The sequence below is a fragment of the Choloepus didactylus genome, chromosome 3 (genome assembly GCF_015220235.1).
Source record: "Choloepus didactylus isolate mChoDid1 chromosome 3, mChoDid1.pri, whole genome shotgun sequence".
Lineage (NCBI taxonomy): Eukaryota > Metazoa > Chordata > Mammalia > Pilosa > Megalonychidae > Choloepus > Choloepus didactylus.
The window spans coordinates 38,736,267-38,755,081 of record NC_051309.1 but is presented as its reverse complement, the minus strand read 5'-3'; the positions used below and the strand labels follow the sequence as shown (position 1 = coordinate 38,755,081).

The 18,815-nt window shown below is 35.1% G+C and overlaps 1 protein-coding gene across 5 annotated transcripts in view; it reads left to right on the top strand.

Annotated features, from left to right (window-relative positions):
* The window catches only part of ARAP2 (ArfGAP with RhoGAP domain, ankyrin repeat and PH domain 2), a 269,972-nt gene that overhangs the window by 119,424 nt on the left and 131,733 nt on the right, over positions 1-18,815 (top strand). For all 5 annotated transcript variants that reach the window (XM_037829549.1, XM_037829550.1, XM_037829548.1 and 2 more), the window contains one exon: positions 10,254-10,432. In XM_037829549.1, the coding sequence (XP_037685477.1) occupies positions 10,254-10,432 (179 nt within the window). The remainder of the gene's footprint in view (positions 1-10,253; positions 10,433-18,815) is intronic.

Below are 18,815 nucleotides of genomic sequence, written 5' to 3'. Positions count from 1 at the left end.
ATACAATACTTCCTTTGCTAATATCTGTCATGGGTGACATTGAGGAATCTTTTGCTAGATTATATTATCATATCAAAAGTAAGAGTCCAGCTAAGCCATTAGATTATGTTACTGATGTTTTACAAACCCCTTATGTAGTAATCCCTCATATAATCAACTCTTACTTACTAATAAATATGCCATTTCTGCTAAGTTCATTAGTACAGAACATATTGAGTCCTGTTGAGTTTTTTAGTTTTTTAAACCTCTTTTTTTTTTTAATTCTTACACTGTAAATTGGCATTCCTGAAAACCTCAATAACCAATTTTCTGTTGTCTTTTTTTTTTTAAGATATACAAAGATCATTTTAATATACCTCTCATTATACAGTGAGGATATTGAGATCCAAAGGGTTTGTCACAGAATGATAGTTTTTCTAAAGTAGGTTCTAGAACCCCTAAATTCTGAATTCCAGTCTGCTATTATTTTCAAGCTACCAAAGTAATAATTATCAACTCTTGAGCACGTATTATGTGCCACACCCTCTGTTGGGTGTCTTACATTTATTTTTTTTTAATCTTCATTTTATTGAGATATATTCACATACCACGCAGTCATACAAAACAAATCGTACATTCGATTGTTCACAGTACCATTACATAGTTGTACATTCATCACCTAAATCAATCCCTGACACCTTCATTAGCACACACACAAAAATAACAAGAATAATAATTAAAGTGAAAAAGAGCAATTAAAGTAAAAAAGAACACTGGGTACCTTTGTCTGTTTGTTTGTTTGTTTCCTTCCCCTATTTTTCAACTCATCCATCCATAAACTAGACAAAGGGGAGTGTGGTCCTTATGGCATTCCCAGTCCCGTTGTCACCCCTCATAAGCTACATTTTCATGCAATTGTCTTCAAGATTCATGGGTTCTGGGTTATAGTTTGATAGTTTCAGGTATATACCACCAGCTACCCCAATTCTTTAGAACCTAAAAAGGGTTGTCTAAATTGTGCATAAGAGTGCCCACCAGAGTGATCTCTCGGATCCTTTTGGAATCTCTCTGCCACTGAAGCTTATTTCATTTCCTTTCACATCCCCCTTTTGGTCAAGAAGATGTTCTCCATCCCACGATGCTGGGTCTGCATTCCTTCCTGGGAGTCATATTCCACGTTGCCAGGGAGATTCACTCCCTTGGGTGTCAGGTCCCACATAGGGGGGAGGGCAGTGATTTCACCTTTCAAGTTGGCTTAGCTAGAGAGAGAGGGCCACATCTGAGCAACAAAGAGGCATTCGGGAGGAGGCTCTTAGGCACAATTATAGGGAGGCCTAGCCTCTCCTTTGCAGCAACAGTCTTCCCAAGGGTAAATCCTGTGGTAGAGGGTCAACCCATCAAACCACCAGTCCCCTATGTCTGTGGTTATCTTAGCAACCATCCAGGTAGGGTAGGCCAATACCCCTGCATTCTCCACAGGCTCCTCAAGGGGGCTCTACATTAATTTTTTTCCTCATTTTTTTAACTTTTATTTTTTTTTTAAATCAACTGTATGAAAAATAAAAAAATAAACAGAAATAATTTTTAAAAAATACAATAAAAGAACATTTCAAAGAGACCATAACAAGGGAGTAAGAAAAAGACAACTAACCTAAGATAACTACTTTACTTCCAACATGTTCCTACTCTACCCCAAGAAAGTTACCTAATATAGCAACATTTCTGTGAACTTGTTCCTACTATACCCATCAGAAATTAACAGACCATAGTTATTCCTGGGCATTCCCAGAAGGTTAAATTTACCCATGATAGCTTATCTGTTCTTGGATTATTGTTCCCCCTTCCCTAATTGCTCTCTATTGCTAGTTCCCCTACATTCTACATTATAAACCATTTGTTTTACACTTTTCAAAGTTCACATTAGTGGTAGCATATAATATTTCTCTTTTTGTGCCTGGCTTATTTCGCTCAGCATTATGTCTTCAAGGTTCATCCATGTTGTCATATGTTTCACGAGATCGTTCCTTCTTACTGCCGTGTAGTAGTCCATCGTGTGTATGTACCACATTTTATTTATCCACTCATCTGTTGAAGGATATTTGGGTTGTTTCCATCTCCTGGCAATTGTGAGTAATGCTGCTATGAACGTTGGCGTGCAGATATCTGTTCGTGTCACTGCTTTCCGATCTTCTGGGTATATACTGAGAAGTGCAATTACTGGATCGAACGGTAACTCTATATCTGGTTTTCTAAGGAACTGCCAGACTGACTTCCACAGTGGCTGAACCATTATACAGTCCCACCAACAATGAATAAGAGTTCCAATTTCTCCACATCCCTTCCAACATTTGTAGTTTCCTGTTTGTTTAATGGCAGCCATTCTAATTGGTGTGAGATGGTATCTCATTGTGGTCTTAATTTGCATCTCTCTAATAGCTAGTGAAGCTGAACATTTTTTCATGTGTTTCTTGGCCATTTGTATTTCCTCTTCAGAGAACTGTCTTTTCATATCTTTTGCCCATTTTGTAATTGGGCTGTCTGTACTATTGTCATTGAGTTGTAGGATTTCTTTATATATGCAAGATATCAGTCTTTTGTCAGATACATGGTTTCCAAAAATTTTTTCCCATTGAGTTGGCTGCCTCTTTACCTTTTTGAGAAATTCCTTTGAGGTGCAGAAACTTCTAAGCTTGAGGAGTTCCCATTTATCTATTTTCTCTTTTGTTGCTTGTGCTTTGGGTGTAAAGTCTAGGAAGTGGCCGCCTAATACAAGGTCTTGAAGATGTTTTCCTACATTATCTTCTAGGAGTTTTATGGTACTTTCTTTTATATTGAGATCTTTGGTCCATTTTGAGTTAGTTTTTCTGTAGGGTGTGAGGTAGGGGTCCTCTTTCATTCTTTTGGATATGGATATCCAACTCTCCCAGACCCATTTGTTGAAAAGACCATTATGACCCAGTTCAGTGACTTTGGGGGCCTTATCAAAGATCAGTCGGCCATAGATCTGGGGGTCTGTCTCCGAATTCTCAATTCGATTCCATTGATCTATATGTCTATCTTTGTGCCAGTACCATGCTGTTTTGAGAACTGTGGCTTTATAATAAGCTTCGAAGTCAGGGAGTGTAAGTCCTCCCACTTCGTTTTTCTCTCTTAGAGTGTCTTTAGCAATTCGAGGCATCTTCCCTTTCCAAATAAATTTGATAACTAGCGTTTCCAAGTCTGCAAAGTAGGTTGTTGAAATTTTGATTAGGATTGCATTGAATCTGTACATGAGTTTGGGTAGAATTGACATCTTAATGACATTTAGCCTTCCTATCCATGAACATGGAATATTTTTCCATCTTTTAAGGTCCCCTTCTATTTCTTTTAGTAGAGTTATGTAGTTTTCTTTGTATAGGTCTTTTACATCTTTGGTTAAGTTTATTCCTAGGTACTTGATTTTATTAGTTGCTATTGAAAATGGTATCTTTTTCTTGAGTGTCTCTTCAGTTTGTTGATTTCTAGCATATGGAAACATTACTGACTTATGTGCATTAATCTTGTATCCCGCTACTCAGCTAAATTTGTTTATTAGCTCTAGTAGCTGTATCGTCGATTTCTCAGGGTTTTCCAGATATGAGATCATATCATCTGCAAACAATGACAGTTTTACTACTTCTTTTCCAAGATGGATGCCTTTTATTTCTTTGTCTTGCCGGATTGCCCTGGCCTGCACTTCCAGCACAATGTTGAATAACAGTGGTGACAGCGGGCATCCTTGTCTTGTTCCTGATCTTAGAGGGAAGGCTTTCAGTCTCTCACCATTGAGTACTATGCTGGCTGTGGGTTTTTCATATATGCTCTTTATCATATTGAGAAAGTTTCCTTCAATTCCTACCTTTTGAAGTGTTTTTATCAAAAACGGATGTTGGATTTTGTCAAATGCTTTTTCAGCATCTAATGAGATGATCATTTGATTTTTCCCTTTCGAATTGTTAATGTGTTGTAATACATTGATTGATTTTCTTATGTTGAATCATCCTTGCATGCCTGGAATGAACCCCACTTGGTCATGGTGTATGATTTTTTTTAATGTGTCTTTGGATTTGAGTTGCAAGTATTTTGTTGAGGATTTTTGCATCTATATTCATTAGGGAGATTGGCTGATAGTTTTCCTTTTTTGTAGCATCTTTGCCTGGTTTTGATATTAGATTGATGTTAGCTCCATAAAATGAGTTAGGTAGTGTTCCATTTTCTTCAATGTTTTGAAACAGTTTGAATCAGATTGGTGTCATTTCTTTCTGGAAAGTTTGGTAGAATTCCCCTGTGAAGCCATCTGGCCCTGGGCATTTATTTGTGGGAAGATTTTTGATGACTGATTGGATCTCTTTGCTTGTGATGGGTTGGTTGAGGTCTTCTGTTTCTTCTCTGGTCAGTCTAGGTTGTTCATATGTTTCCAGGAAATTGCCCATTTCCTGTACATTATCCAGTTTGTTGCCATATGTTGTTCATAGTATCCTCTTATAATTTTTTAAATTTCTTTGGGATCTTCAGTTATGTCACCTTTTTCATTCATTATTTTCTTTATATGGGTCTTCTCTATTTTTGATTTTGTCAGTCTAGCTAGGGGCTTGTCTATCTTGTTGATCTTCTCAGAGAACCAACTTTTGGTGATATTTATCCTCTCTATTGTTTTTTTGTTCTCTATGTCATTTCTCCTTTAATCCTTGTTATTTCCTTTCTTCTACTTGGTTTAGGATTGGTTTACTGTTCATTTCCTAGCTTCTTCAGTTGATCCATTACTTCTTTGATTTTGGCTCTTTCTTCCTTTTTAATATATGTGTTTAGTGCTATTAATTTCCCCCTCAGTACCACTTTTGCTGCATCCCATAGGTTTTGGTGTGTTTTGTTCTCATTTTCATTCGTCTCTATATATTTAGCAATGTCTCTTGGTATTTCTTCTTTAACCCACTGATTGTTTGGTAGCATGTTGTTTAACCTCCAGGTATTTGTGAATTTTCGAAGTCTCTGATGGTTATTGACTTCTAATTGTATTCCATTGTGATCAGAGAATGTGCTTTGAATAATTTCAATCTTTTTAAATTTATTGAGCCTTGTTTTATGTCCCAACATATGATCTATTCTGGAGAAAGTTCCATGAGCACTAGAGAAGTATGTGTATCCTGGTGATTTGGGATGTAATGTTCTATATATGTCTGTTAAATCTAATTCATTTATCAGATTGTTTAGGTTTTCAGTTTCCTTATTGGTCTTCTGTCTGGTTGATCTGTCTATAGGAGAGAGTGATGTGTTGAAGTCTCCCACAATTATTGTGGAAACATCAATTGCTTCCTTTAGTTTTGCCAGTGTTTCTCTCATGTATTTTGTGGCACCTTGATTGGGTGCATAGACATTTACGATTGTTATTTCTTCTTGTTGAATTGCCCCTTTTATTAGTATGTAGTGGCCTTCTTTGTCTCTCAAAACATCCCTGCATTAAAGTCTATTTTATCTGAGATTAATATTGCTACACCTGCTTTCTTTTGGCTGTAGCTAGCATGACATATTTTTTTCCATCCTTTCACTTTCAATTTCTTTGTGTCCCTGTGTCTAAGATGAGTCTCTTGTATGCAACATATTGATAGTTCATTTTTTTAATCCATTCTGCAAATCTATATCTTTTAATTGGGGAATTTAATCCATTTACATTTAACATTATAACCGTGAAGGCATTTCTTGAATCAGCCATCTTATCCTTTGGTTTATGTTTGTCATATATATATTTTTCCCCTCTCTCTATTAATATCCTTTAATGTACCCATACTGAATCTCTTTAGTACTGAACCTTTGTCCAAGTCTCTCTCTCCTTTCTTTGTTTCTCTGTCTGTAGGGCTCCCTTTAGTATCTCCAGTAGGGCTGGTCTGTTGGTAACAAATTCTCTCAGCATTTGTTTGTGAAAAATTTAAGGTCTCTATCAAATTTTAAGGAGAGCTTTGCTGGATAAAGTATTCTTGGTTGGAAATTTTTCTCACTCAGAATTTTAAATATATGGTGCCACTGCCTTCTCGCCTCCATGGTGGCTGCTGAGTAGTCACTCCTTAGTCTTATGCTGTTTCCTTTGTATGTGGTGAATTGTTTTTCTCTTGCTGCTTTCAGAACTTGCTCCTTCTCTTCCGCGTTTGACAGTGTGATCAGAATATGTCTCAAGTGGGTTTATTTGGATTTATTCTTTTTGGTGTTTGCTGGGCATTTATGATTTATGTATTTATGGTGTTTAGAAGATCTGGGAAGTTTTCCCCAACAATTTCTTTGAATACTCTTCCTAGACCTTTACCCTTTTCTTCCCCTTCTGGAACACGAATGAGTTTTATATTCGGACGTTTTATATTATCTATCATATCCCTGAAGTCCATTTTGATTTTTTCCTATTTTTTTCCCCATTCTTTCTTTTGTGCTTTCATTTTCCATTCTGTCTTCTTCCAGGTCACTGATTCATTGTTCAGCTTCCTCTAGTCTTGTACTATGAGTATCCAGAATCTTTTTAATTTGGTCAACAGTTTCTTTAATTTCCATAAGATCATCTATTTTTTTTTATTTAGTCTTGCAATGTCTTCTTTATGCTGTTCTAGGGTCTTCTTGATATCCTTTGTATCCTGTACTATGGTCTCATTGTTCATCTTTAGTTCTTTGATTAGTTGCTCTAGGGACTGTGTCTCTTCTTATCTTTTGATTTGGGTGCTTGGGCTTGGGTTATCCATATCGTTGTTTTTTTCATATGCTTTATAATTTTCTGTTGTTTTTGGCCTCTTGGCATTTGCTGAACTTGATAGGGTTCTTTTAGGATTTGTAGACCAATTGAAGTCCTTATCTCTAACTTATCAGATCTACAGCTTCGTGGAGTACACTTTCTCTAACTAACCAGCAGTTGGCGTCCACGATCCACCTGTTCTCCACAAGCCAGTTCTTCCCTGCTTTGCCTTTGTGGTGAGTGGGGGAGTGAGTCTTGTGGGGTCCAATTGCTGTACCAAGCTTGCGTGTGTAGTTGGTGTTGCCCGCCCTGTATATGGGGCGTGTGTCTGGGTGGTCAGGGAGGGGGGGTGGCTCTAACAATCAAATCTCCCTGGTGTTCCTGGAGTTTTAAAGCTGCTGCGATAGTCTAATCGTTCAGTTCAGTCCTGCCACAGTTTGTCTCTGCCACTGACCCACAAGTCCTTGGTATTGGTGTATGGCTCCTGAGACTTGCGAGTGGGTCCCTCTTCCAGGCCGTGCACCCCCTGGTCCTCTGTTGAGGGATGACTGTGCTATGTCACAGGTGAGTGCCGTCCCCCCAGGGCAGTTCTGGGCTGCTGGGCTGTGTAGGGAGACCCCCTGTCTGCTCTGTTGTGTTTTATTTTCACTCTAGCACAATTGCAAGAAAGTGACTAAACACTTACATTTTGTTTTCCCTATTCCGTTTTTATGTTCTCCCAACTTGGAATGCTATGCTTAGAGCAAAGCATATCTTTATCAGAGCACATTATCAGAATGAATGGTGCTTAGTGCTAAGATCAAGATGCACACTCAATAAATATCTGTTTTTGAGAAGAATAAAATCATCTTGGTGTGAAGAGCAGGCAAAACCTAGTGCATATCTAATTTTGCCCAAGACACTTTTCCAAAGGAAAATCATTTAGTTTAGAATATTGTGACTTATCAGTGTATATTCCCCATTTCTAATGATGCAAACATTACATAGCCAAATGCAAATGACACTTATAAGTATTTTATTGTATTTGAATTATCCATATCACTGGTTCTCTTCTGAATGCCAGTATTAATCCCTGTTCTTCATGACTGTTTACTTCCCTGTTAGTAAATGAGACTCTCAGGAGGTAAGTAATTCTAGGCTGTAAGGGAACCATTTGTTCAGATGCAGACATGATATGCTTAAGTCCAACAGATGTAATTGTCAGTTTGAGATTAATTCCTGGAAACTGAAATATATGCTAACAATAATCTAAAAGCCACAAACACTTTGGCTTAGCTCATTGAATTATAACCTACGTTTCAAACTCAGTGATTTTATGCAGTGATATAAACAAACAAAATATACCATTTATGTGGCAGGAATATCTTATGTGAAACTGATGATCACAACTAATTACCAAGTTAAAAGGAAGTTCTGTTGCTGTCCCTGAAAATATAATGAATTATTATCGGGCAATTTTGAACTGTTTATGCAGGTATAAAATGTTAAATAGCTGCTGCATATTGACATTGATTGACTCAGCTACCTGAATGTTTTCATATTTTCTAGTTTATGATATATAATGATGTTACAGAAGTTTCATAAATATTTCATCTTGTTATAGAGAAACAATTGGTGATTATGTAACACTTGCCACAAAATGTTGAATGAGTTTTTAACAAAATACTCTGGCTTTGGTCATTAAAAGCACAACCAACTCTTTTTCGTAGTTTTGGAATTGAGCAAAAATAAAGATAATTTAAAAATTAAGATTCATAGCTATGAAATATCTTTGGATACATGTTTAAATGTGAGCAACACTGATATGAAGATTTATTTCAATTCATAATGAATTTACTCTAGGAAGACCTGTAGAAGGATCTAAGAATCTGTCCAATTTCCCAAGCTTAGGTCTGCTTATTACTCCACTTCTTCATTCTTGGAAATTTTTCCTACCTGAGATTCAGTCTGTTTTAATTTTAATTTTTCCTTTTGGTTTAATAATATTCACTTCTCTATTTTTTTTAGCCAACCTCTTTTTCAGCCTCAACAGTTGTACCTCAAGGACTGTCCATTTCTTCTCTTTTTACATTCAACATTTATCCAGTTCCTTGGGTCTTCTCTTATACAGGTTACTTCCATCCACATATCACTAGCAGTCTGCCTAGATGCTCATGTCAGGGCACTGCTGACCTGAGGTGGTTCTATTAATAAAATGTCTCACCTCTTTGCCTGCCCAACTCTTGTCCCAAACTACCTTTTATTCTGAGTAATTATTTTTTTACTGTGACTACCTCTCAAGCGTTTTCAAAACCTCAGCCATTATTTTTTACTCTTCTTAATGTCTTAACTCTTTTATATGTTCTTTCATTTTCATTGTATTTTTACATCCATAGTACCTTATTTCTGATCTCCAAGCTTCCAGTTTAGTCTGCCTGTTGCTGTAGCAGCATCATGCTAATCATGTCCCTTCCTTGCTAAGAATTCTGAAATGGTTTACCTTTGCCTCCTCATAAAAGACAAACTTCCTTAAACAGGTAGTGTGCTTTGTCTAGCCATATTCCCCATTATTTCCTTGTAAATCTGGAATTATATATAGACTCATTACAAATTAGTCCCTGAGCAGATGCTGTTTCTTCCTGCCTTTGTTCTTGTGTTTTCCTCTGCTTAGAATCCTGTTCCTGCTCTTCCCACTCCCAGATTCCAGCTTTATCTTCTGAATTGCTCCTCATCCTCAACACCTAGCATAAAACCCCTTTTTGTTATAGTGCTGAGAATTGTTCTCAGACTAAAACATTTGATTCTTAATTCTAATACTAACCTGCCTGGTGACCTTCAACAAATTACTTACCTTGATTGAATTGACTCATATATTTTTGGTACCATTTGTATGACATTTATATTGTGCTATGTTCCATTACATATTCAAATCTAACTTGACTTATAGCTTTGATTGCTCTTTGGAGACTGTATGGAATTCATATTCCTGTAACACAGTGTGTTCTACACGGTGGAAGGTCCCTTAACCTTTGTGGAATGGGTGAGAGAACCACATTTTAATTCCTAGATGAGATAATATCATTAGAGTTTATGATGAGAGTGGAATGCATGAGTAAATACTAAGGCATACTCTTGAGTGGTGCCAAGTGACTGTAAATGTGAAATTAAGATTTCCTGGGATTTGGGTGACTGAGTTGTTAAGTAAAATCTCTTAACTGTGGAGGACAGTACTACCTCTATTTAAAGAGAATCCAATCATGAATGATCTGAAAGAGTGATTCTCAAACATTATCATGTATACACATCACCTGAGATCTTCTTAATATGTAGATTCTTATTAATCTGTTATACAGTGGGGCCTGAGATTTTGCTCCAGGTAAAGCTGATGTGTACTAGCTATTCTTTTCGCTTACAAAATTCTGCCCTGTGGACTTGCCTACAGTAGCATTCAGATTTCTGGTTGTTGAAAAGAATCTGTTGCAGATAGAGTAGATTTCTTGTCTATGTTTCTGTCTATATGACTTATATAAGTATGGATATATGTATTTTCTCTTCTCTTTATTTTCAGAGGAGAGAAATGACTGGATCAGCATTCTATTAAATGCCCTGAAATCGCAATCCCTTACCTCAAAATCTCAAGCAGTTGTTGCGCCTGAGAAATGTGGATATCTTGAATTGAGAGGATATAAAGCCAAAATTTTTACTGTGTTAAGTGGTAACAGCGTGTGGCTTTGCAAAAATGAGCAGGTGAGCTATATTATAGTAATTGCAAGTAGCTGTTCCTTGATTACATTAAGAACTGTGCTTTGTTTGTTAGAATTATTGTTGTTTTTTCTTACAGAGTTTTGCTTTTGCCTTGAGTATTCCACTGAATTTAACAAATAATTGAATTCTCTCAGTTCATTTAACAGCAGGAAAGATTTCTGCATGAGATTTGTGGCTGGACATCATCTTTTTTAAGGGATTGAGGAAAGAGAATCATTGAAAATAATTTTTGAAAAGTATCCCTTAGCTGAAGTAACATTATGAAACTACATGAGAGAAAAATTAAAAACTGATTAACCATTATAGCTGTTGATGAAATAGGCCCAGTTCTGCACCTGCTGTGCTTTTCTTGTTTTGTGATAGAAAATTATAGAGCAGGCAGAGGTAACATGTTTCCTTGAGTCTATAGGTATTTTGTTTGTTTTTTGTTCTTTTTGAGCAGATGTGTTGCCTTGCAGAGATCTAATTTACTAAAGAGAAGTGATAAATACACCCATACACATACATAGATACATATACCCATAAACATATCTATATATCTATATAGATATCTATATATGTGTATAGAGATCTATTTAGGTTTGAATTGTTGGGTTATTGAATTTGTCTATATCTAAGGACTAAATAGAGAATATAAATGTTTTAAGGAAACTAATGACAAAGCTTTAACAAATTCTGTTAACTTCATTTGCTTCTGAAGACTTTCTTTTCCCTAATATTTCTGTTTTTTATTATGTGTAAGAAAATCCTTCCCTTATTCCTTGTTAGGAATAACTTCTTATTTCTTAATCTTTCAGCCTAGAGTATATTAAAAACTTAGTAATTATTCATGGAATTGAACTGTGTACTTTGGACATCTGATCTAAGATGAATTCATTTTATGACACATTATAATGGGTTATAGTTAGGTGAAATATAAATGCTAACTATTTTCAAAACAAAAATTAAAGATATCAGCTCAAAGCAAACGGTAGTTTCAAACAAATTAACTATAAATCTTTATCCAAGGGATCCTCTGAACTTCAGTGTGAACATACTCATCGCATTTTTTTTGGATAAGATTTCTTAGCCAATTAACTGTGGAAGGCATCATTGAACACTGCTGGAATATTAATAACTTAGTTAGCATATTCCTCAAGAAGAATAGTGATGTACAGCTTAATAACGTGTAGAAACTGAATATGAGCATTTTCAGTCTGGAAAGTAGATGATTAAAACTTTTTTAGTGGAGTGAAGGTTAAAAATGCATAATTTGCATATAGCAGTATAGAAGTTACTCTGCCAAATTAATTGAAGTATTCATTTTTTACTTGCACAGATCTGATGGACTTCAAATTATTAATTTCATTGCTCACATTAACTAGATTGTCTGAGTTTGTATTATTCTCTAGAAGTAAGGTAGATATTTTAAAAGATTTATTAACATTTTTTGATTAGCAAAAGAATTATGTGAGATTATTGCCTTAGTATTAGTACTTGAGTGTAAAAATCAATAATAGTGACTGCCATTTGTTGCTTGTCAGGTACTGTGCTAATTAATTTATAAGCATCCCTTTTAAAACTTCCCCACAAATCTACATGGAAGATATTCTCATCCATGTTTTATAGATGAGGAAAACAAGAATTAAATAACTTTATAGTACCTATGCAGAGTTTAATTTAAAACCAGAATTTTGTAACTTTTAAGTGTAGCTTCTTAGCCACTATGTCACACTGTTTTTTAAAATTCTGTGGTAAAAAGAAATGCTTTAACCTGTGAATTTTTAGAAATTGCCTTAGGTTTCTTTCCATGAATAACTTAGTTGCCTAGGAATTTCATAGCATGAATTCAATAAACATTGTGTACCATATGTCAGGCACTCTGATAATGATGTGTGTATTGAGAAGACCCAAGTCATGTCTCCCAAGAGGAGTCAGACAAAACCAGAATTTAAGATGGCTATTCAACTCACAGCTCGGTGAGATTCTTCAGAGGTTATAGAGAAATTCAGGAAAGGGTTCTCTAACCAAGCCTGGGAATTAGAAACACTTCCATGTGTACAAGCAGTAAGTGAATATTTTTTGCGTCTTAAAAATTAAAGCATTAGCAATAGGATTCTGGACTCCTCCCCATTTCTTGAAAGGTGATCTTATTTTTTGAAACTTTTTTTTTTTGTTGTAGTGTGTGTGTGTATTTTCCATTTTAACTATTTTCAAGTGTGCAATTCAGTGATACATATTACATACAAACTGTTGTGCTACCATCACCAACATCCATTCCTCCAACTTTTTCATCTCCTCAAACAGAAATTCCCACCCATTAAGCAATACCTCCCCTGGAAATCATATTTTTGATATGTGTATATTCAAGTCCTTTCTCTATGGATTGGCATGCTTATTTATGTACCATTGTTTTTGTGTGTGTTTAAATATTATATCATATTATTTGGGGATGGGTCTTAAGGGACTTGGTTGTGAGCCAGGACTTAAAGGACTAGTTAGCACAAGAATGGAAAGATAAGTTAAAGAAACCCTTCATATTTAGGCCATGATGTATCATTCCGTCTTCATCTATTTTTACACCTTTCTCTCCAGTCTGAAAGTTATTCATTGGTTATCAGACATGGTTGAGCAGGTTGTGTGAAGAACCCTGTTTTACATGCTAAGGAATCTTTCTCCTGAACACAGTGGGAGTTGGGGGCATCAGACCTGTGGTTTAGAAAAATCATCAAACAATATAAAATAGTTTAAAAAACTTCTAAAAGCTTTACACACATGTACACACACACACAAAGGTGAGGGAAAATATCTATTCATATTAAAAATGTAAGAGGTGTTAGATTTGAATGTCTGTATCTTAGTCTGCCCTGATCTAATTTACTGCCATGCATCGAAACTTAATTATTTTAATTTTAAAACTGAATTTATTGTCCACATAAATAGTAAGAATAGAATAAAAAATAAACAAAATTGATCTGTAATGTAACCATTCTAACATATTAACTATTTTCATTTTTCTTGCCTGTGTGTATCCATAGTTTTAATAATTTACTTTGGAGGTAACTCCAGAGAGAGTAAATAGACAGTGGATAGAGGTACAAGGACAGCTATTATAGCAACTGTTGAAGAGTTATTAAAGAGGAAGCTGGCGTAGAGCAAAGAAAATTGGTCCGGGAAGTAGGAATTTGTGGTGGAGTCACTCTTGCTTTGCTACTAATTGGCTTAGGTTATTAACTTGATCTCTTTAGGTTTAAATGGCATCATGTGAAGAAGAGGGCTTGATGGATTACTGTTTCCAAGGCCATCACTTAAGTCGTATGTTCAACTTCCAGATTTCTGGGTCCATTTTAGACCCATTCATTAAGAATTTCTGGGGATGGGGATGTTGGGATCTATATTCATAAAGTACTTCAGGTGATTAAGTGACAGGTGATCCCCAAATCACATATCATATAACACTGCTGTAAGGTTTTTGTGCTTCAAAAATGATAATCCTTCAGGTGAGCATCCAGGGAAAGAGAGCAAGATATTTCTGGAGTTGGAAATGGGTAAAGCTGTATAAAAATAGCCTTCCACATTGATAACTTCTTCTTTAAGTCATCCTACAACTTGGCATTACTATACCTTTTTTGTGATTAACTAATTGAATATTTTGAAACATTTGAAAACTAATGTTTAAATGAAAAGTTAAGAAAATTGTTATTAGTGGTAATAGATTTTTAAATTTTGAAGACCAACACTAATGAATAGTATGTAGTTCTGAACTAAGCTACTGTTTTTTTGCTAAAATTTCAATAATTTTATCTGAATTAAAAATTTAGATAGTGTAATAAGCGTATGTGTCCGACCTTAACTATTTAATTTTTTTTCTTAACACAGACTTTTATTGCTAGAGGATGTTCAACTGGTGGAATTAAAAAAAAAAAAAAAGACTCCATTTCTAAAATCAACATAAAGGGAAGTGTTTAAACACCTTGAAAGATACTTTTCAACTGTTACTTCTTATAGGTTCCTTTAATTTTCCATGTATTTGAAAATTTACTTCAATTTTTCTTTTCTGGTGCTTTCTTTCTACTTCTAATGGGTTTCTTTAAGATTCCATGTCAAGCATGCCTACAAAAATATTTTCAGCATTTTTCTTCCTTCCTTTGAATCTGCCTTTCCTACTGATTCAGGAACTTACATTTTATAAGTTGAAATAGTGATTGGAATAGACTATTGTAATTATTACCTTTACTTATTTTTGAAACTCCTTCTCATTTTCTAGAGAAGTGGCATTATGATAGTAAGAGGATGCCAGTCTGCACATTCTCAGTGACAGTTCACTGACTATTCTAAACTCTCTGAATAATAGACTAAAGATTGAATTAACATGAACTTTTGTGTTTTCCAGTTGCTCAGTTCAAGGATTCACTTTTTGTGTCTTTTTCTTTCCCTTTCATTCATTAGCAGATTGTCAAAATTGAAACCTTGAGTAGCTCTTAGCTATATAGGAGAAATGTCTTTGAAAATGTTAGTCTGTCCTTCCCCTAATAGGCTATAAGAGGAAGTGGAAAAGAACTATTAAGAGAGTGGTTAAAACATTTGTGAGAGAGGAAGACGGCATAGTAGAAACTGACACTAAAATTTGTTACCTAACTATTCTGTTACAAAACACTATGGTGATATTATTACATAAATTAAATGTCATTTCTTAAATATTTAACACTATTTCACAATACTACCCTGATTTTTTCACATTTCCTTCTATTTTTTGCCTGTATTCTTATGTTTTAGGTGCCTGTAACGTATTGTAATTATGATCATTTTTTCCACATTGTTGCTTCAACTTTGTATAAAATGAGGTGTGTAATTAGTTTGTGTAAGTAATGTTCTAGTTTGCTAATGCTGCTGGAATGCAAAACACCAGAAATGGATTGGCTTTTATAAAAGGGGGGTTATTTGGTTACACAGTTGCAGTCTTAAGGCCATAAAGTGTCCAAGGTAATGCATTGACAATCGGGTACCTTCACTGGAGGATGACCAATGGCATCTGTAATACCTCTGTTAGCTGGGAAGGCACGTGGCTGGCGTCTGCTCCAAAATTCTGGTTTCAAAATGGCTTTCTCCCAGGATGTTCCTCTCTAGGCAGAATCACCTCTTCAAAATGTCACTCCCAGTAGCTCTTAGGGTATTTGTCCTCTCCTAGCTTCTCAGGAGCAAAAGACTGCTTTCAAAGGTCATCTCCAAAATATCTCTGTAGGCTGCAGCTCCTCTCTCAGCTCCTGTGCGTTCTTCAAAGTGTCCCTCTTGGCAGTAACAAGCTCACTCCTTCTGTCTGAGCTTATGTAGTGCTCTAGTAAACCAATCAAGGCCCACGCTGAATGGGCGGGGCCACTCCTCCATGGAAACTATCCACTCCAAGTCATTACCCACAGTGGGGGGGGGGCACATCTCCATGGAAACAACCCAATCCAAATGTTCCAACCTAATCAACACCAATACTTCTGCCCCCACAAGACTACATGAAAGAAGATGGCTTTTTCTGGGGGACATAATATATACAAACCAGCAGGAGTAATAGCACAGTTACTATATTTCTGCATACATTCACATTCATCTGCTTAACAAATGTCTATTGGACACCTTCTAATTTTTGGTTCCTGCTCTAGGCACTCGGGGTACAAGTGGTAATTCACAAGAACCTTGTTATCTGGGATCTTATATTTTGATAGGGGGTAACAAGTTATGCGATTTCTGGTAGGCTTCTATATATAGCTGTTTCTTCATTTTTAATTATTCCTTTGACAAGAATCCCTATGACCCTTTCCTAAAGAGTAGTTTACATTTAAAATGCTGTTAGTCCTATGAAGAGGTATCTGTTTCATTTTAACTTGAGACATTTTGGAGTTATAATTTTTATACTCCAAAATTAATAGCATACATGTTTACTTTATTCACTGTTGAGTCCTCAGGAGTACAAGACAGGTGACTGGCACTCAGTAGACTTTTGTAGAATTAGCTTATAGAAGTAATGGTCATTTATGGCTATTTTGATGACTGGAAAGTTTAATCTTTTTAATTTGTTTCTCATTTAACTTCTTTTAAAATTATTTTCTTCTCTATAAATCATCTCATCTTCTTTATCCATTTATTAATTAGAATTTTATTGTTTTCTTGCCAATTTCTTCAAGCTTGTATAATAAATATATTAATCTTCATATCATATTTTCTACAACTATTTTTCTGAACTATTGGTTGTTTCATTTTCCAGTTAGTTTTTGTTGTACCGAAGTTTTTTTTTACATAATTAAATTGTCCTTTATTATGTCGTTTCAAAGCTTACACATATTCTTTATTTTGGAAACAATTATTTTCTATATTTAATTTATCTTAAAGTGGCATGATATAATATATATCAGTTTTTTGAAATTTTTAAATGATAATCAAATATGAATATACATTAAAATTTATTTAATGTCATATATATGATATTGCTAGTTGAATGAAGTTTCTGCTAATGGATGTGAAATGAATTTAGGGAATTGGCTTTGGTTTCCATTTGTTGGGTTGTCCTGACAGCCAGTCTCTAATCTTTTCCTGATGAGTGTTTGAACATCATGTTAATATTAGTGAATTGATTACAACCAGATGTCTTGCTTGGTGAATTTGGGTATCCATTTCATGATAATTGTGGTGGCATTGAAGTTTTAACTGCATAAATTCACTTGATTAAATATTCTCAAATCAGGTTATAAAAAGAGACTCATTGCCCTTCATTCCCCCAACATAATGTTCCCTGGTGCTCTGGAAGGGGAATGAAACTCTAATAGAATTTAAATAGACCTCATAGGGCTATGGGTTGTGTGGCACAAAAAGAAGCAGCAGGATGTAGGTGGCGCCCCGAAATTATCTAGCCAAATTCTGCATCTGGTGTTTCCCGGGAATTCTGATGCCAATGTCATGCAATGCCACATCTGTTTTCAACAAATGTTTAAGCACTGAGTTCTTAAATTCCTGGCATGGAAACTTGGCATCCAGTATTTCCAAAAATAGGCTTAAGATTTCAGCAAATTAGGGGTTAACAAACTCTTTAAAAATTTCTCTGTTTAGGAATCAAATTTTTATTTCGCCCTTTCACTATGTAGTTTTAAAATGTAGTTTTAACTAGGTTCTGTTGCTACAAATTCATATAAATAATCTATTTCAGTATCTTTGTCAGTATTTACCATTAATTCTATCTGAATGGTTAATATGGAATCATTGGCATGAGTGCATTCAGTCATTATAGATAAATGGAAATTTTTTTTCAAGACAATTTCCATATTTAGAACTCTCATATGAAAGGATTGCCTATGTATCAGATCCTTAATGTATATTGCTTAATTTAGTTTTTATAGTAATGCTATATGAGGTAGGTAGTGCTCTCATTTCATAAATGAGGAAATTGAGGTCTAGAAAAGTTAAATAACTTGCCGATTGCCATCCAGTCTGTTAGTGGCTTAGCCAGGCTTCTCCTGCATTTGGTCATTAGCCCTGTTACAGTGTCCAGAGCTGCCTTGTCACTCATGGCCATTGTTACTAGTATTAGTCCTGAGATTTATGATTTTTGAGACTCTAAATTCTGTAACAGCAAATTAAATGTAAACTATTGTTTACTCCAGAATCTGTTTTTAGTTTTATACTTTCTGTAATAACATAATACTACCCACTGAATTTCTGTGCTATGGTCTTTCCAATCCAATTTGCAGCTTATTAAAAAGTTGAACATTTGGCTTTTCCCTGTTTTTTAAAAATAAAAACAGAAAATAGAGCTCATGATCAAATTATAATTAATGGGTAATTAATAGGTAATTTATTCTCAGTTTTCATTCCTTTTTTTGTTTTTAAAATTTATTTGTGCCTGCTAGTTATTTTTTAAACATTTATTTTCTTTTAATTAAAATTCTAATAGGTTTCAAATTCAAAAGTTATGAAATGAAAAAAAATAATAATAACAATAACTAACTGGTATTGTGTAGTATTTACTGCATCCCAGGCCTTCTTCTAATGATTTTCAATGTATTAATTTATTTAATCCTCATCAAACTGATGCAGTAGGTCCTACTATTATTATCCCCATTTTGCAAATGAGTGAACTGAAGCAGGAGAGGGAGGTGTTCTTGAACCACATGCCTCTTACACCTCTTGTGCCAGCCATCCAGTTTTGCTACCATGGGGTAGCTAATAATAGTTTCTTGTGTATCCTTCCAAAGATAGTGTGTGCATGTTAAAGCAAATATGAAGGTATGGATTTGTATGTGTTTGTGTTCAAATATATTCTTTTCCTCTTTAAACAAATGTCAACCTGTCAACATACAATTTCCACACCTTGCTTTTTCCAGTTAATGATATATCTTGAGGATCA